Source organism: Lampris incognitus, chromosome 4 (assembly GCF_029633865.1).
Source record: "Lampris incognitus isolate fLamInc1 chromosome 4, fLamInc1.hap2, whole genome shotgun sequence".
NCBI classification, from domain to species: domain Eukaryota; kingdom Metazoa; phylum Chordata; class Actinopteri; order Lampriformes; family Lampridae; genus Lampris; species Lampris incognitus.
The window spans coordinates 66,489,582-66,509,087 of NC_079214.1; the positions used below are offsets into that span (position 1 = coordinate 66,489,582).

Here is a 19,506-nt window from a genome sequence, read left to right on the forward strand (position 1 = left end):
CATAAGCCAACAATACAGCCAGGACTTTTCCTCGTTACGCAAATTAGAAAAAGAAAACCAGATCTTCATCATCTCCCACTGAGCACAATACTCCCCCAAGTTCTGGAAAACGGTCATTTCTGTTTGGATGCTCTGCTCCCCTGTCGTAGTCCCTCAGCATCATCAGCTCCTCTTCAGACAGTTTTTAATCCATAGATTTAAAATGTCTCTTGTGCGGCATGTAGACCTCATGTTGAGCAGCTGGGCTACCGCCTAGGGGTTGTTGAGTCCTGATCCTGCTGCAGCTACTATGGGTTGTAGGATGATGTTCCTGGTGAGTCCTGGAGTGCGCTGATCTTGGACCTCCAGCCTGGTTCCATGAACCAGGGGCTCCTCAGCAGCCAGTACAAGGAAGCTGCAGGCTCCAACCATTCGCACATTTAGTATCCGGATAGCAATTACTGTAGAAACTCAGCCTCCTTATGCATGACAGTCTTGATGATGAACTCATCATCCTTGGTCAGATACAAAACTGACCTCCTGCTTGCTTCTGGGTTGGGACAGCTTGATCAGGGGCTCATTACGTAGCAAGTACAGGTAGTCATCCAGTCTGATGCCGAACACTTCTGAAATAGCGGAAAGCCACAGAAGCGTAGGTTTTGAAGCAAAAGTCCGGGAAATGGTGGGCTGGGGTCAAATTGGTCGTGGGTCCTGGTTCTGGGTTCGAATGCCAGGGTTGTCCAACCTTGGGGGTCAATCCAGGTCGGTGGCCCAGTGGTTAGCAATGTTGACTCACAGCAAGAAGGTCCTAGGTTCGAAACCCTAGGCCATTCCAGGTCCTAGGTTCGAACCCTAGGCCATTCCAGGTCCTTTCTGTGTGGAGTTTGCATGTTCTCTACATGTCTGCGGTGGGTTTTCTCCGGGTGCTCCGGTTTCCCCCCACTATCAAAAAGACATGCATGTTAGGGTTAATACTCCTCCTGTCTATGCCATTGACTGAGGCATGGCGAGACAAACTGGAGTTGGTCCCCGGGTGCTGCACAGTGGCTGCCCACTGCTCCTAGCTACACAGCTAGGATGGGTTAAATGCAGAGCACGATTTCCTTACGGGGATCAATAAAGTCTCTCAAAATCAATCAATCAATAAACAAATAAATAAATAAAGTTGCTGCCCTCGCTGGAGAAGAATATACTCTATCACGTAGAATTTCTGCATCAACACGTCTCTCTCTGGCTTGGAGCTCAGGTTACCTACCCATTGTGTAACCTATACCCAGCTGGATGGCACCTTTCAGGGCAGAGGGCGTGGTCTTCTTGTAGGTTGTCTCTCCTGAGGCGTCCACACCTCTGTGGCCAATCTACTTCCCCTGACCGGGCTGGCCTGAGAAAGAAGGCATCTCTGTGACGAAGGCCTTCTTTGCAGCAGCATTGGTAGTATATATTTGGTCTTCCTTTTGTTGGAGTCTAAAGTTGGGGTCGAGTCGACACATGATCAAGTCAGTTCTCTTGGTTGCTGTGGGATTCAGGAGAGCTGGTTTGACATCGATCGGGACAGGCATAGAAGTTTGGGAGAAGGAGCCATCCTACCCCTTGTACATAAAAGCCAGAGAAAGAGATGATATAAACAGGTAGAGGTAACAGTAAGAAGATCGCCCATTGCAACGTACTCACCGTGACCTTATTTACTTAGTCTTTAACCTTTTAGAACCTTTTACGCATCTTTCTGAGGCCTGTTATGTTTTCTCAACCGGAAACACTTCTTCTCATCCAGCAAATCAAGACCAACTACTTTCTGCAAAGTCAACAACCAAATACACTCACTCACACATCGACTCCCAGCATGCACCGAGAGAGAGAGAGAGAGAGAGAGAGAGAGAGAGAGAGAGAGAGAGAGAGCGAGAGAGCGAGAGCGAGCGAGCGAGCGAGCGAGAGCGCATGTCGGTAAGAGTCCGCGTGGGGAGCGAAAGAGGCCGCACACATTGGCCGAAATGTCGTCTGGACCTAAAACACCTATAAACAGTATGAATATTTGTGTATTGTGTGGAGAAACGTTCGATTTGTGTTGACTACTTGCGAAACAACAGTCGCCAATGACGTCGTCCCTTAACTGCTCCTCCATTCTCACATCTAAGATTACTAACTGACTGTAAACCATGACAGATGCACAGAAGAGGAAGTCTCACAGGAACGGAAGCGAGCAGCCAGCAGCTTCTTTGGAAGCCCGGAAATATTGGCCACTAATTCCTCTACTCTTTACTCTTTCCGGTCTATTTAAGTATTTTATTATGCTAAGCTAACTGTGAAATGTCATTGCATTTATGCTAAAAAAAAATTCTAGAGCTATTCAAAATGTTTTCAGGAGCTTGTTCCCCAATTACAATTAAAGTTAAATTGTTTAATTACGTTTAATTAAAGTTAAATGTAGTCCTGTGATGGCCTGGCGGCCTGTCCAGGGTGTCTCCCTGCCTGCCGCCCAGTGACTGCTGGGATAGGCTCCAGCATCTCCCGCGACCCTGAGAGCAGGATAAGCGGTCTGGATAATGGATGGATGGATAAATAAAGTTAAATTTAATTAAAAAAGTAAATTAAATTAAAATTAAATTACAGTTAAATTAATATTAATTACATTGATACTATTCTGTTTCTCTCTCAGAGGAAATGTATTTTATTGGTGTAAATGAATGAATGAATGAATGCATAGATAGATAGATAGATAGATAGATAGATAGATAGATAGATAGATAGATAGATAGATAGATAGATAGATAGATAGATAGATAGATAGATAGATAGATAGATAGATAGATAGATAGATAGTGTACAACTAACACCACCGGCGTCACCTTACCACAAAGAGAATGTCTTTGAAAGTCTCCACCTAGATATTGAACATTGTCATCTCCTAACCGAGTTTCATTCAAATCAATTAGGCATACATATGGCCATAAGTCATATGAATCATATTTATCACAAATCAGTCACGAGGGCAGGGCTCAAGTAACACAGCTCTGTGACTAAAACAATGGTTTGAAGAAGACTGCAAAAAAAAAAAAACGAGAGAAAAAGTAAGAAACCAGTTCAACTAATAAAACACCATCAAGCTTAAAACACAGGCCAGCGTCCAAATGATGTTTAAAGACAGAGAATCCAAACACAACAGAAAAAATGAGAACACTTCCATCAAAAACTAGGAGGCACTGAGGACTCCATAGACCAAAACCCTCCCTGGGAGAAAACAAACGCTATTCTGGGAGAAATGGAACAACTTAAGCAAACAACTGAACTGTGACATTTGGGAGAGAGATTTTGGAAAAAAAAACAAAAACAAAATTGAAACTGAACAAACCAAACAAAATATCAAATAGCCTCAGCTCAGAGCAGAAACACATCCAAGAAGAATTCAAAATCCTTGAACTGACCGTCAAAAAAGATCAAAACCCTCGAGGATGAAACTGCCAAAACAGAATAAGGCCAAAAACTGAATTCAGTTATACACACGCAAGACTGCTGTCACGCCACGTGATACGAGGCCACTTCTTTAAGTCATCTTCCCAACCATCCATTACAGACTGCAAAGGTGTTCTTATGTCACCCTTTCTGAGCTCCGTGAGGTTGTGTTCCCATACCATTGGCTAATTTGGCTAGCTAGATCTTCATGAATGAATGAATGAATGAATGAGACGCCGCACAAATCGCTCCAGCTCAGTGACAGGACGCGCTGGAAGTCGCGCCCATAATTCAGGCAAGGTCTCATAGGGGCTAGGAATAAGGTGGAGAGCTGTTCAGAGTATTGCTTGGTCTGCACGTCCTCGGAAAGTAACGCTGTTTCTACAAGGTGCAATACTCTCATTCATTCATTCATTCATCTTCAGCGACCTGGGGTCGGGTCAAGGTGGCAGCAAGTTAAGGGCACTCCAGACGTCCCTCTCCCCAGCAACGCCCTCCAGCTCCTCCTGGGGGATCCCAAGGCGTTCCCAGGCCAGATTGGACATGTAGTCCCTGCATTGAGTTCTGGGTCTACCCTTTGGTCTCCTCCCAGTTGGCCGTGCAGGGTAAACCTCCAAAGGAAGGCGCCCAGGAGGCATCCGGATCAGATGCCCGAACCACCTCAACTGGCTCCTTTCGACGCGAAGCAGCAGCGGCTCTACTCCAAGCTCCCTCCAGATGTCCGAGTTCCTCATCCTATCTCTAAGGCTGAGCCAAGACACCCTACGGAGGAAACTCATTTCAGCCGCTTGTATCTGTGATCTCACCCTTTCGGTCACTACCCAAAGCTCATGACCATAGGTGAGGGTTGGAACGAAGACTAACTGGTAAATTGAGAGCTTTGCCTTCCAGCTCAGCTCCCTCTTCCCGCATTACTGCTGATGCTGCATCAATCCGCCTGACAATCTCCCGCTCCACCCTACCCTCACTCATGAACAAGACCCCGAAATACTTGAACTCCCTTCAGTTGAGGCAACGACTCATCCCCAACCCGGAGGGAGCAATCCACCATTTTCCGCTGTGAATAATAATAATAAAACATTCTTATTATAGCGCTTTTCAAGTGCTCAAAGTCGCTCTACAATAAATGGAGTGAAACAAGACGACAGATGAACATAACACAGAGATACAGGGGTGGATGGGAAGGGGGGCTAAGAGAGGGGGCAGCGGCAGCCACAGACGACGCCAGCAGTACTCTCCGACTTGGACAGATATATAGGGAAGAAAAACAAACATCATAAATCACATAAATCACAGATGCAGGTCAAGCGCTCAGTCCCCAGCCTGCCCCAGACCAGGGGTGTATGAGCGGACGGGGGCGGGGGGGGCACGAGAAGGCAATGGAGAAAAGGTGTGTCTTGAGACGGGATTGGAAGAGTGAGAGGGATTCTGAGTCTCTAATGATTTGGGGAAGTGAGTTCCAGAGCCTGGGAGCTGCGCTGGAGAGGGCTCGGTCACCAAAGCCGCGGAGGTTGGACCTGGGGGTAGAGAGAAGGGAGGTTGAGGTGGATCTGAGGAACCGAGAGGGTTGGTAGGGGTAGAGGCAATCGGTGAGGTATGGGGGAACCAGTTTGTGAAGGGCTTTATAAGTAAGAACCAGGAGTTTGTAATTGATCCGGTGGGAGATGGGTAGCCAGTGGAGGTCTTTTAGGACTGGGGTGATGTGGTGCCAGGATTTGGTGAAAGTTAAAAGTCGGGCGGATGCGTTCTGGACCAATTGGAGTCCCTTGATAGAGCTAGCATTGATGCCATAGAGGAGTGGGTTGCAGTAATCAAGGTGGGAGGAGATGAAGGCATGAATCAGTATCTCAGCAGCAGGGCCTGTGAGAAAAGATCTTATTTTTGCAATGTTATGAAGATGGTAGAAGGAGGATTTGACCATTTGGCGGATATGTGGCTCAAGGGAGAGGGTGGGATCAAGGATCACACCAAGGTTGCGTGCCTGGGGGGAAGGGGAGACAGTAGTGCCATCGATGGTGAGTGCAAGGTTGTTGATTTGGCTGAGAGTGGACTTGGAGCCAATGAAGAGGAGTTCAGTTTTGTCACTGTTGAGTTTGAGGAGGTTTTGCTGCATTCAGACTTTAACTGCAGACAGACAGGAGTCGATGTGAGAGAGGGGTGGATTGTGAGGTGATTTGGTGCTGAGGTATATCTAGGTGTCATCAGCATAACAGTGGAAGTTCAAGTTGAAATGGCGGAGAATCTGACCAAGAGGGAGGATGTAGATGATGAAAAGGAGTGGGCCGAATACAGAACCTTGGGGAACACCTTGTGTGACTGTGGATGGAACAGAGGAGTGGTTGTGAAGTGAGATGAAGTGTGACCTGTTGGAGAGGTAAGACTGGAGCCAGCTGAGTACGGTGCCTTCAATACCGACATGTTTCAATCTGGTGAGCAGGATGCTGTGGCTCACAGTATCGAAGGCTGAACTCAGGTCGAGGAGGATGAGGATGTTAAGGGCTCCAGTATCAGCAGAGATGAGGAGGTCATTAAGTACTTTAAGAAGTGCAGTTTCATTGCTGTGGAGTGGGCGAAAACCAGACTGGAGGGGTTCAAGTAGGTTGTTGGAGTGTAGGTAGGTTTGGAGTTGTGTGGCGACAATGCGTTCCAGGGTTTTAGAGAGGAAGGGGAGATTGAAAATTGGCCGGTAGTGGTAGAGGCAGGATGGATCAAGACCAGGTTTCTTGAGAATTGGGGTGACAGCTGCAGTTTTGTAGGAAGAGGGGACAATTCCATGGGACAGTGAGGAATTGAAAAGTTTGGTGAGGTAGGGGCATAGGGCAGGGAGGCAATTCTTCAGTAGGGGGGGGGGATCAAGGGGAGTATAGGCAATAACCACCACTTTATGCCATAGACTGTTAAAAAAAATGGACGTGGCATCGGTGATGTCACTCATTCGTTTCTGAAGGGATATTTTGAAGCCACAAATTTGGCTTTATGGCATAGAATTTATCCGGTAAAGCTAGTGTGAGAAAGATTCAAACTACATACTGACTATAAGTGTGATTTTTGTGGGCTAGAAAAAGAGAGTATAACTCATCTATTCTTCCAGCGTTTAAATACTAGAATGTTTTGGATTGATGTAGCCAACTTTCTAAAAAAAAGAGACAAGATAAATACTGAAAGAGATATGTTTGATGTAATGCTATATTTGAGCAAAGATAAGATTGGAAATAACACGCTGTATATCATCCATCCATCCATCCATTATCCAAACCGCTTTTTCTGCTCTCAGGTTCGCGGGAATGCTGGAGTCTATCCCAGCAGTCACCGGGCGGCAGGTGGGGAGACACCCTGGACGGGGAAACACCCTAGACAGGCAGCCAGGCATACTAGTTATTATGTTTTGGAAAATGCCATATTCATAAGAAAAAATGGTCAGGAACCAAGCCAACTTTCCTGCACTTTATTAATGAATTTAAACAATGTAGCACCATTTTATTTAACGTTAAAAACAAAAAAGCTATGAAGACTTTTAAGTTCCTAAGCGAATTTAATATGCTTCATAAACATAAACTCTGGCACTGTAAAATGTCATCTTTTTTGTTTATTTTTGTCCCCTTTTTATTTTTGTTTTCTATTGTCTATGTCTTTGTTCGTACCTTTAAATATGAAAATGTGTCCAATAAAGAGGCGGCACAGTGGTTAGCGCGGTCGCCTCACAGCAAGAAGGTTCTGGGTTCGAACCCCGGGGTAGTCCAACCTTGGGGGTCGTCCTCTGTGTGGCGTTTGTATTTGGAAATGTAATGACCACGGATGTGTAGACTGGGTGGGCTAATGGGTGGGACCCTTTAGTTGACTGGTTAGCGCAGTTGCCCGTGGTGCGGGCGACACGGGTTCGCTTCCCGGCTGCCCCCCTGAATTCGCTACACTGGAGTCTACACGGGCTAACGGGTCGGACCCTTTAGTTGACTGGTTAGCGAAGTCGCCTGTGGTGCGGGCAACCCGGCGTGAGGCGATCGGAAGCGCGTGCGCCCAGAGGCGTGAGGGAGCTCGTATACTGAAGCGCTTCCCGAAGGATGGGGGTAACATAACGATCCCAAAGGACTAGCCCCCTAGCCCGTTGGCTAACGGGTCATAACCTTTAGTCGAGTGGTTAACGGAGTCTCCCGTGGCGCGGGATACCCGCGTTCGATTACTGACTGCGGCGGATTCCCAGATTCCCCCGGACTAGCGAATTCAAGGGGACAACGCAACCACAGGAACTGCCGCGGCCGGGACGCGAACCCGTATCGCCCGCACCGCAGGAGACATCGCTAACCGCTCGACTATGATAATCCTGTAACTGTAACGTTACAGTATTATTGTATTGTAACGTGCATGGATAAGTAGACACGCTGGTCGGCGGGTCTGACCCTTTGGTCGGGCGGTTAGCGATGTCTCCTGCGGTGCGGGCGATACGGGTTCGCGTCCCGGCCACGGCACTTCCTGTGGTTGCGTTGTCCCCCGAATTCGCTACAGTATTATTGTACTTGAAGGCAGTGGTTGGGAATTCTCTCAGTGGCTTGGATTGAACAGACCTGTTGAAAGAGAGAGTTGTGACACTCCCATAGACTGCTTTTGTAATGGCAGAATGCGGACATAACCCGTGTTGTGGGGTTACCAATAGTTCCAAACACTGTATAGTGCCAGCGTTGAACCCCATTCATTCTCAGTGTTTCCCAAGCACACTCACTGGTAAGTTGATGAAATGACTGTATTTTTTTGACGTTTTAATGCATCAGCGAACCTCTCATGAATTTAGTCAATTGCGGTGTATTATGTAGCCAGCTTTAGTTGATGTTACTCGTAAGATAATAGCTCGTTAGATTCTAAATGCAGTTAGTTAATGTAAGCAACACTTAGCTAGCTACAATAACCAGATGTCAGTTGGCCTAAATTTGCCTAAAATTAATTGCAGTTATTGGTGTTCGTTGGCATGCAAAGTTTATCTTCGTTTATTAGATTTATTGATAAAGTTGGTGGGTGAACTCTAAACCCCCTGGAATATGCAAATCAAATCATGTTTTATTGTCGCATACACAACCACACACAGTATAATGTATCGTGAAATTCTTAGGTGCCTAGCTCCAGAACAAAGCCAACAGTTAGATAAATACAACACAATGAAGGTGAATCTAACAATAGCATAGGAAATGAGTCAAGCACTTAGACGAAATAAAATGAAATAAAATAAAAAAGAATAATTATGAAACTGGGGTAGTAAAAGTCCAAATCCCGAGGCACCTATGAAAGCTCTTGGAGCAGGATGCTTGCATGTTGTGGAATGGACACACTAGAGATGGAGAAGAGTTGCAAGATGTGTGCTGTTGTAGAAAGCATGAGCAACTCCACAACTCACTTTGTCCCTGTTTTGTTGTCCAGGATAAAATTATGAGGTGCAGGAGCTGAATATTTTTAATATTTTTATATTTCAACCACTATAATTGTATGTGTGTGTGTGTGGGTCCAGTCTGTTGTGAGCAGCAGTCGTGATAGCAAGGCCTGGAGCTAACACTACCAGCAACAGGAGTGGAAGACCATCGGTGGGGGAGCAGACTGGACCTTTACCCTCCCCCTGGACATATTATGTAATAACTGTTTTGTTGAATGCAAGTGGTTGCCTTGCATATTTTGCACTATTGACGAAACTTCTTTCTTGGCTCAAATCGAGCAGTTACTGTCATGATAAATATTCACTTTTTGTGCATGTTTATGTTAATGTCTTAACACAAGATAACATTAGGACATGAGTAATTGTGACCATATAAGCGTGAGAAAAATGTTAATGCATTCATTCATTCATTCATTATCCAAACCGCTTATCTTACTCAGGGTCGTGAGGATGCTGGAGCCTGTCTCAGCAGTCATTGCACGGCAGGCGGGGGAGACATCCTGGACAGGTCGCCAGACCATCACAGGGCTAAATAGTGTGTGAGAGAGTGTAGCTGACAACTATGGCCTACACACCCTCTCTGAAGGCCGTGTAGCCCATAACTCACAATACTTGGCCTCTCTGAAGGCCGTGTAGCCCATAATTCACAATACTTGGCCTCTCACCAGGTCGTGTCGGCCATAATTCTCAGCTGCACTCGCACACACCATCAAATCCGCTCACGTTATATTCATATTAATCATTAATCAAATTAATAATTATGTTAATATTAACATCATATTAATGCATACATGCTGTAAATGAATGCATTTACAATATATGCGCATTAATATTTTTCCCCCTGTTGTGAGAACAGCCCCCCTTCCCTCCAGCATCATTAATCAGCAAAACTGATTAATGATGCCTCTCTGCTGCTCCCCAGTAATGCTATTGTTTACATTGAATGTCCGGGTCGTCAGCGTAGTAATTATAATGTGGGCTTAACAAGTGCCATTTACTTCAACAGGCTAAATGTAAAGTAAATTAATAGTCCTCAGTAGCTGGCACAGTAGCATAGCATCGTAGCCATCCCTAGCTCTGCTTTATGATATTACTGCCTAGTGGTATAAAGTAAGTAATATAATATTGTAACGTGCCTGGATAAGAAGACACGCTGGCCGCTGGCTGGCGGGTCTGACTCTTTAGTCGAGCGGTTAGCGATGTCTCCTGTGGTGCGGGCGATACGGGTTCGCTTCCCGGCCGCGGCAGTTTCTGTGGTTGCGTTGTCCCCCGAATTCGCTACAAAATCACGTGTAAATAATAAGGAGCAGACATATGAACGATAGAACACAACAGTAATGCACAGTGCCAAAATTCTTGTCAATAGAATCATTGCTGCTGTCTGTCTCGCACAAAACCATAAAAACAGGTTGACAGCGTGGATTTCTCCCCCCTTTTCTCCCCAATTGTATCCGGCCAATTACCCCACTCTTCTGAGCCGTCCCGGTCGCTGCTCCACCACCTCTGCCGATCCAGGGAGGGCTGCAGACTACCACATGCCTCCACCGATAGATGTGGAGTCGCCAGCCGCTTCTTTTCACCTGACAGTGAGGAGTTTCACCAGGGGGACGTAGCGCGTGAGAGGATCACGCTAGTCCCCTCCGAACAGGCGCCTCGACCGACCAGAAGAGGCGCTAGTGCGGCGACCAGGACACATACCCACATCCGGCTTTCCACTAATTGTGTCTGTAGGGATGCCCGACCAAGCCGAAGGTAACACGGGGATCCGAACCAGCGATCCCCGTGTTGGTAGGCAACGGAATAGACCGCCACTCCACCCGGACACCCCCACGACAGCCCGGATTTCTTTGGAACTATTGAGAGCTACACGAACCACGTGTTTGTGTGGCAGCGAGTTCACGAGTGTTGCAACTCTCTTTCAACGGGTCTGGCATTGACTAAACACCAGGCTCTGTTTCAGCCCCGCCCTCTTCTGTTCTAGTCCCGCCTTGTTTTATTTCAGCCCTGCCCTAATGTTATGACCCCGCCCTCTTCTGGTTCAGCTCCGCCCTCTTCTGTTCGAGCCAGCGCAAATAGTCTTTCTCGGTGGGGCGTTCAGCAGCTCCATTGCAACAACTGAGGTCCAGCTGAATTACTCTAGGACATTTACAGTTATTAAAGCAGAAGAAAGCCTCAGTCATTCAATTTCCAAGGGGAGATTTGAGTCTCCACTCAGGGGATTTAAACAGATGATCTTTCAGTAATACGGCTGCTCCTCCCGCATCTAGACGGCTATCGTCCACAGTGTTCAGCAGCTCATTTTCAGATTAGATCTAATCTCCGCAATTTAGTTTGAGCCACAGTCATCAGTCAAACCCAGCGAGCATAGGTGGGATTACAGCTGTGTTAGCTGTTCCAGACAGCCTGGGTAACTACCAGGGATGAAGCAAGCTTTATTTTTAGATGGGACACTGAAAGATCTGACAGCAAAGGTAATTATGGTAACAATGGTACGTGGGTGGACCAGTTTTGTGTACAGAGTCTGCAAGAATGAGCAATTGGTGGATCTATGTCAGAGAGAGTGATAGAGAAGTAGATAAATAGAGAGAGCTAGATAGAGAGACACATTATTAATCACTACTTGGAATGAGTGCTACTTTGACCTCGGGATAGAAGAAAAAAAATTGTCCCACTTCATTCTGATCAGGAAATTGCCAACATGTCAATCATTTACCAGGCAAATAGCTGTTCCTGTTTGACTTCAAGGCCAGCGAGGAGAGTGCCTTGTGACTGGGCATTATTTGAGATCCATTCACCGATCATAAGTAATCAAACGCATGTTCGCCTTATCTGGCTGGGCACTGACCCTCAGCAAGCAGGGAACACCACCGGTAGGAAATAACGCCCGTACTGTAATATGAAACATTAGAGAGAGTGCTTCTTGTATTAAACAGGCTCCTCGGCATCTCTCAAATGGGTTTCTTTCTGGCAAATTCAGCCAAATATTTATTCTACAATGCAATCTGCACTGCTGACTTAACAGCTCCTGTCGTCTGAGCTGGTCCAGTTCTGCAGATCCTGTCAGTCCTGACGTCATGCTAATGGATAGTGTGTCACCCGAGGTTCCCAGCCGCTCTGAAAAAGTTCATTTTAAACACCTTTAAAATGATTTCTGTTCAGCTGAACAGTCCGTATTGACCAGCAAACCAAACAACCGGCCCATTAATTTACCAGCTGAACACTTAGGCCACGTTTAGACAAGCTGGTACGAGTGACCCAATTCCAATTTTTTGCTGACATGTGGCACACTGCATATGAATTATGACTGTGTAACCAGGAAACAAGCACATGGAATTGGATATATTCAGATTTGGTTTTGACCACATTCCTATGTAGAAATAAATCAGACCCGAACGCCACATCTGTCAATGCGATGCTCATGTAACTACAATGATCGGCTTTTTCAGGTCATTGCAAATTGCCCATCATTTAAACATTTGAACGTGATGCACAAGCTCTTTTCTTCCACGTCAGGGAACAAATTCTCATGGAGGCCTACGTATGTAGGTTGTTTCAAGAGCAAACACACGGCACGGTGGCACAGTGGTTAGCGCTGTCGCCTCACAGCAAGAAGGTCCTGGGTTGGAACCCCGGGGTTGCCCAACCTTCGGGGTCATCCCAGGCCGTCCTCTGTGTGGAGTTGTCATGTTCTCCCTGTGTCTGCGGTGGGTTTTCTCCAGTTCCCCCACCATCAGAAAGAAACATGCATGTTAGGGTTAATACTCCTGTCTGTGCCCCTGAGCAAGGCATGGCAAGACGAACTGGAGTTGGTCCCCGGATGCTGCACGGTGGCTGCCCACAGCCAGGATGGGTTAAATGCAGAGAAATAATTTCCCAATGGGGATCAATAAAGTATTTCAAAAGCAAAGTTATGGCGTGAACACAGGGGGGTCAGATACGGGTCGCTTTTAAAAGTAGATGTGAACAGGTGGTCAAAGAATTCAGATAGGCTATTGGCAAAAACAAATTGGACCTGGGCATCAAGTCATGCGGTGTAAATGCAGCTTCAAACATCAAGATTATCCTTCCGCGCTCCAGAAGAGCAGGGCTTGAAGGAGGTTCACTGCCTGCACGTTTCATATACAAAGAGCACAATTGATGCACTTTAGAAAGATTTAAAGCCAAAGTCCTCATGTGGGCGATAGATTACTCCAAATCCTCGGCCCACCTCTTGGTGTGGGAGGCGAGATGAAGGTTCTGGAGCTGCTGCACCCCTAAAACACTTCCATTTCATACCTCCAGTGCCACAGACACATTTTTCAACAACTTCAGGCTAATATGATCCAGCCAAATACACTTGACTCCGTTCACATGTCCGGACCTGTCTTTGCACATGTACATTTCTGGAGTTCTTTTCGTCTGTTAATCCAAATATACGGATCTTCAGCGAAGGTCTGATGCTGAAATGTACATAACACGACACCCTCACGGGTACTGCTTGATAGTCGGTGTATTTGAAACAGGAATGCGAGTAAACTGGTGAACCTGCACAATCTCTTGATGCACAACCTAAAACACAGACCAGAGCACTGGTGCGTCCCTGCTGGTCTCTGCTCGGAGCCTCTACACCTTCGGTACAGTCAAAACCCTGAACTTCAACCTTGTTCCGTTTCTGTTTGAACCGACCCGAAATAAGCAGCTTTCGTGTACTCGGCCTCGACAGCAGACGAGCATAAAAATAGATGCTGGCTCAGCATCCAGCTCACAGTCAAAGGCCACCGGGGAGACTGATGGTTCGGATCCTTCTCTGTCATGCTTTTCTTATGAAAACTGCCCGGTTTAGGTCAACGTTTAACTTCATGAAGGCTACACAAGGCGCGCTCTGTCAGGAGGAAAATGAAGGGAAACGTTGGCCAGATAACTGGAACTTAAGTCATTCATCGTTTCACAAATTCAAAACGAGTGCGTGAATATCACCACTTGTCTACTTATAAAATATTGGCAGCACAGTGGTTAGCACTGTTGCCTCAGAGCAAGGTCCTGGGTTCGAACCCCAGGCGGTCCCGGGTCATTTCTGTGTGGAGTTTGCCATGTTCTCCCCGTGTCTGCGTGGGTTTCCTCCCACCATCAAAAAGACATGCATGTTAGGGTTAATACTCCCGCCTGTGCCCCTGAGCAAGGCAATGGATAGAAGAACTGGAGTTGGTCCCCGGGCGCTGCAGCTGCCCACCGCTCCTGCACACTATAGGATGGCTTAAATGCAGAGGACACATTCATTGCAAGAACACAATGTCAAAAGAAAGTGGCTTTCTTCTTCTCTGCTTCTTCTTCTTATAAAAATAAAAAAGCCAACACAGGTAAAATTGTATACCCAATTTTAATGTACAATGCACATTTTGCACATAACCCCAAACCAATCTTATAAAAAGCAGGTCATGAGTAAGAGAAATGCTGGCCAGCAACATTAATACCAAAGCAACCTATTTAAAATATTTGTGGACATATTTCCATGTCATTGTCACTTTACCCATAGTATTACAAGAGCTGAGTTGTACTAATTTAACGCAGTTGATAAAGACACTGCAGACCTGATAATGTTGTAAATAAGCCAGATTTGCATTTCTCTTCTTCTGAGTGCAATAACGTTTCCCTCCATGCAAATAGTCATCTAACATGCGGCTTTCTGAAGAAAACAGTAGAAAAAAAATCAAGGATAGAAAAACTTGAGAAAAGCCAGGGAAGGCCGTGCTTGGTGTGGCAGTGAGCCTGAGGTACGGAGGTCTACCACAGACAGACGTTTTAACACAGACAAGCTTATGGCAATGACCCACACCCAACAAAGCTCGATGATTACAAAGTCTATCATGGGGACACACCAGCACCACAGCTATGATCTGCTCCCCGCCAACATGTGGAGGGTTTGGGTCAGGCTTGTCCCGATCTGCACCGACTAATTAGCCGAGGACTGACGACGAGCCGCAGCCTTGCCAGCAGAGCAGCCCCAGGTTTAAATCTGATCCGGGATCCACTGGGATTAAGATGTGATTTTTGACTCCACCAGGAGAGTTCTGCTCCACACCCCATGGAGGTGTGCGATTGTCTGGATCCACTATTCCTAAAACACACCCGTCTGGCCTGGGATGGACCAACAGGGCAGTAGGGGGGTGAAATCAAGTTCTCTCTCAGTTGTCAGTACTTTTCCACCTCACTTCTTCCTACATTTACCCTAAGAGCTTCAAGAAAGGACACAGTTGACTCAGTTTAGACACAAACATACTAATCAAATGTAACCATCCTATAGAAAAGATCCTTTCTGTATAAAACCCAACTTACATTGTTCAACATCAACATGTAGCGAGTGCACTTACACCTATAAAAAAGAATAATTTCTATCAGGCTTTCACGACATATAAGAACTTTTTGTAAAGGAAAGAATGCAAATGAAATAATCAATTAATTAAAAATGTACATCTTGGTCCTGTGGCCAAGGCCATAAATCTCTCCAGTACCGATATAACACACAGAACCAGGGCTCTGACCTACAAGGTCAACACAGCCTTAGGCTGCTCCACTGACAGAGAATGGGGCTGGGGGCTATATGAATGTGACTGATTTAAATGACTGCGGCTCTGAGACCTGGATCAGGAGATAATCCCTAAACCCTATCAAGAAAGTTTGGGCTGAAGTCCATCCCTGGTCTCTAACTAGGTGCCAGACAGAGACCATTGTTCTACGAGGCTGTGTGTGAGACATTCAATGTTCGGGGGCAGCAATTGGTCTCCTGCTACCCATTAGTTGTAGTGTTTTAGTGAGCAGATACTTTGAGAAACTTTAGTGAGCAGATCTAAAAAAGAGAGGAAGGAGAGAAAAACAGATCCGAAGCAGTGGAGCATCAATGCTCAGCCAACCTGAGCAACACACAAAAACAAAGTCCCTTTTACTGGCCCATATTATTGCCGCTGCTGCTGTTGTTGTTGTTGTTGTTGTTGTTGTTGGAGGTGGGGCTGGTGCCCTCACCGCCCCCTGGTGGCTGGACATTGTCGGCCAAGTTGTGGGCGTGTTCCAGGAACAGGTCTTTGAGGACGCTCAGCTCCTTGCTGAGCAGTTTGATCTTGGCCTCCAGTCGTTCGTTCTCCTCCTTCAGCTCATTGACGCGCTGCTGTGTGTCCTGTGCCTTCTGCTTGCTGCGCATGCGACTCTTCTTCACCGCCAGGTTGTTCCGCTCCCGCCGCTGACGGTACTCCTCACTGTCCTTATCCGCTGGAGGTTTCTTCATCTTGCTGGGTGGCACAGCCTTGCCCCCGCCGGCCGATGGGTTGACTGGGACGAGCTGCGGGACCTGCTGGAGGCCTCCTATGGCAGGTGGCAGAGAAGATGCTGGGGGGGCGGAGCTGGAGGATGGAGGGGCAGAGCTGGCCTGTGGCTGGCTTTGGATGACGCTCACGCCGTTGTGCTCTGATGGGGATATCTTAGGCTGTCTGCTCATTTGGATCCGTTGCCACAAGGAGACGCTGTCCGACCGACGGCGGGGAGCGGGGCTGGCGTTGTGGACAATGGCGGGGGGACGGTGGGGTGCAGCTATTTACGATGAACTGAAGGTAAACAGAAGCCTTCAGGTTCACCAAAACTCAGGCTGAGAATATGGAGCCTGTGGAGGCAGATCAGAATTATTACCAGCGAAACCATACCGTTACACAAAGCCACACGATTCATCGACACAAAGACGAAAAAGACTGTAACCTGTGTCTCTGATCAATTAAAACTCGGAAGTTAATTTGAGTGTTAAAGCCACGCCTGTGGGACTGCTCAGCTTTGTGACGTCAACAGTGCATTTCTTTCCATTTGAATCCGCCGCTGCGCAATAAACAAACGCCACATTGCTAACTTGGAAAACAAGCATTCATTTGGAAATATTATTCCTATTTTCCAATTAACTGCCCTCATCTGATTGGTCCGCGGGTTACTATGTTGTCAGCACTCAGCTGTGTGTGTGTGTGTGTGTGTGTGTGTGTGTGTGTGTGTGGGTTGCCTCGGGATTGCATCATCACTCTGCCCTGCTCTTTGTGCAGGCAGCAGGGAACTCCGTACTCATGCGGGGGTAAGCAAAACAGCAGCTTTGGCGGTGTAATAAAACGTGCCCAACCATTAACAGACACCTCCAACGCGTTGCCGAGGTGTTCCGAGTTGTTCTTCCTCCACATCTTCGGCGTTGTGACACAACGGTGATCCGGGCAACTAACTTTTTTTTTTTTTTAAGATAAGGAGCAGTGAGACGATGCCTAACCTGTAGGCTACGGCCAATCTAAAGGATGACAAAATATTCCGTTCTTTCGCTGTTGATTTAAAACCCGCACGTTGTGTAACAACAACGGTTAAACTCTATAATCTATAGTCGCGGTGAGATATTAATTAAAACACCGGGCAGTCTTGTGTAACAGATCCAACAAACCCCGGATTGTTACGAAGCCCAGCGGTCTGTTAGCCTAGCCGCTAGCTTAGCGGCTAGCTGTGGGTTCCTCTTGGACCGGCGACGGTCCGAACGGGGCGTCATTACGCAGCTCTTACCTGTGCAGGGTAAAAAGCCGAGGGTTTCCTCCGCCAAAAGGTGAACGTTTATAAGGGAAATATCCTCGTTATTCCCGCTCGTCGTGTTTTGTTTGGATCGGTGAGGCGCGCTCGGGCAGGATTGCGAAATCTTTTTGACCATGTAGGGCAATGTCTACGTGCGACCAATGGGAGGCGAGGACGTCGCAGAGTGATGCAATAGGGGCTGCGATTGACAGTCGGTCGGACCAATGGGATAACGCTTTCGGTTTTTGGCGTTCTGTCAACGAAACGTGGAAATAAGAGTGACTTCATCCGCGAGTGGAGCGCGTTAGAGATGATCAGGGCGACTTTCTCGTTCGTTTACATCAACACATGGTTTCTCTTTAGAGAGAGAGAGGAGTAGCATAACGCGGCACCGCTGGATGATTTCACGACACGGGGGGTGGGGAGTGGGGGCACAAATGGAAACACTTTTAATATGGCCAGCAGACACCATGTTAGTGAAGAGTTCATCATGATCTTAGCACACGCAGGACGTTGAAATGCACCCAAAATGTAGACATTGTAATGGGCTCAGACACAGCCCTTTTTCCGCCAACAAGGGAAGCGGGTTCGGTGCCGGTTCAGAGCACTTCCACCAAAAACCGAACCGGTTGCCAACCCGAAAAGTTGGTTCCGAACCGGCACCAAAAAAACCCGGCAGGTTTTGCAGCGCGAACCGTGACGACCTCAACGGGTGCGTGACATCCCAGGGGAAGGAGGAGACACAGCCAAACGGCAGATCATGGCCAAATGGGCAGATAAGAAGGGAGCGGGGTGGTCGGCTGAAGAAACTCGGCGTTGGGTTGTTATCTGGGGCATCTCCCGAGTTTCAGGGGGTAACTAGAGGGGAGCGAGCTGTACGGCGAATTGGTAGAAGAGACGGCCAAGCGTGGGTTCACTCGAACGCAAGAAGAAATTATCAACAAGTTAAAAAAAAGAAATAAAATTGAGAAGGACTACCGAGACGATAAAAAAGTCGTCCAAAAGTGGAGCCGGACGACGTCATAATATGACGCCATATTACTGCTGGCTGGTGGCTCTCAGCTCGTGTTTACATCCAGCGTGCAAACGCACCAAGTCCCCCCCGTTGATGACGTACAACGGTTCCGCTAAAAACCGGACCGAGGTTCTCCGAACCCCGGACGGAACCGGTGCCTGAACCAGAACTACTCTGGTCGAAAAAGGACGTAACGCCCATGGCGGCGCGCGCGTCGCCCCCCCCCCCAGCGCCCCCCCCCCAGGTGTACTGGGATGAAGTCGCTTTCACTTTCCGTCAACCGTGCGGCGGCGGCGTTACCTGCGTCGCCTCGGACTCTCCGGTGGGATGTGAAATGACTGACGCCTGTCACTGACGTCCTGTGTACACTGCGGGGATAAGACGGGCGAAACGCATCGGCTCTTATAAGTGACCCGCTCACGAGAGCTCACCCCGGTCCTCCCTACACCGCTCCAATGCAGGCTATCAGATTAGGTTTAGCCGTCAACTATTGGCAGCTTTGTTTTTTAAAAAATAGAGAATTAACCCATCGACTCATGTTGGTGAATACTGTGAACTGAACCCCGCACAGGAACTTTACTATTACATAAACCAAATAATCTGCGCGTGCGTTTAGTGTCCGTAACATGTGGCAGGTGAAGGACAGGGAGGGTGCAGCAGAGGATGGAAATCTCTTACATGATTTGGCACAGAACTAAAATTAAGTCGACACGCGCAGCCATTTGTTTTCATGAACCGCTCTGAAGCTCGACTAGCAACGAAATAACTCCCAGTTTCTCCTCTTTTCCCCTTTGGCAAGACGATGCTGGGGGACGCTCGCGAAACGCTGAGAACGATGACCGGACTGACGCCGCAAACAGCTGCAGCGTGCAGACTGGACGAGCACGGATCAGCTTTGCACGAGCGCGGATCAGCTTTGCACGAGCACGGATCAGCTTTGGACGAGCACGGATCAGCTTTGCACGAGCACGGATCAGCTTTGGACGAGCACGGATCAGCTTTGCACGAGCACGGATCAGCTTTGCACGAGCACGGATCAGCTCTGGACGAGCACGGATCAGCTTTGCACGAGCATGGATCAGCTTTGGACGAGCACGGATCA

The 19,506-nt window shown here is 47.5% G+C and overlaps 1 protein-coding gene and 1 pseudogene across 1 annotated transcript; both read right to left on the minus strand.

Moving 5' to 3' along the window:
- Positions 1–419: 419 nt before the first annotated feature.
- On the minus strand, positions 420–1,538 carry LOC130112115 (phosphatidylinositol 4-phosphate 5-kinase type-1 gamma-like; annotated as a pseudogene).
- Positions 1,539–14,184: 12,646 nt separating this feature from the next.
- Positions 14,185–17,544, minus strand: cebpg (CCAAT enhancer binding protein gamma). The gene is made up of 2 exons (XM_056278750.1): positions 17,384–17,544; positions 14,185–16,466 (listed from the first exon to the last, which is right to left on the minus strand). The coding sequence occupies exon 2, from the start codon at positions 16,302–16,304 to the stop codon at positions 15,756–15,758; it is 549 nt and encodes a 182-aa protein (XP_056134725.1). The 5' UTR covers positions 16,305–16,466; positions 17,384–17,544; the 3' UTR covers positions 14,185–15,755.
- Positions 17,545–19,506: the final 1,962 nt, after the last annotated feature.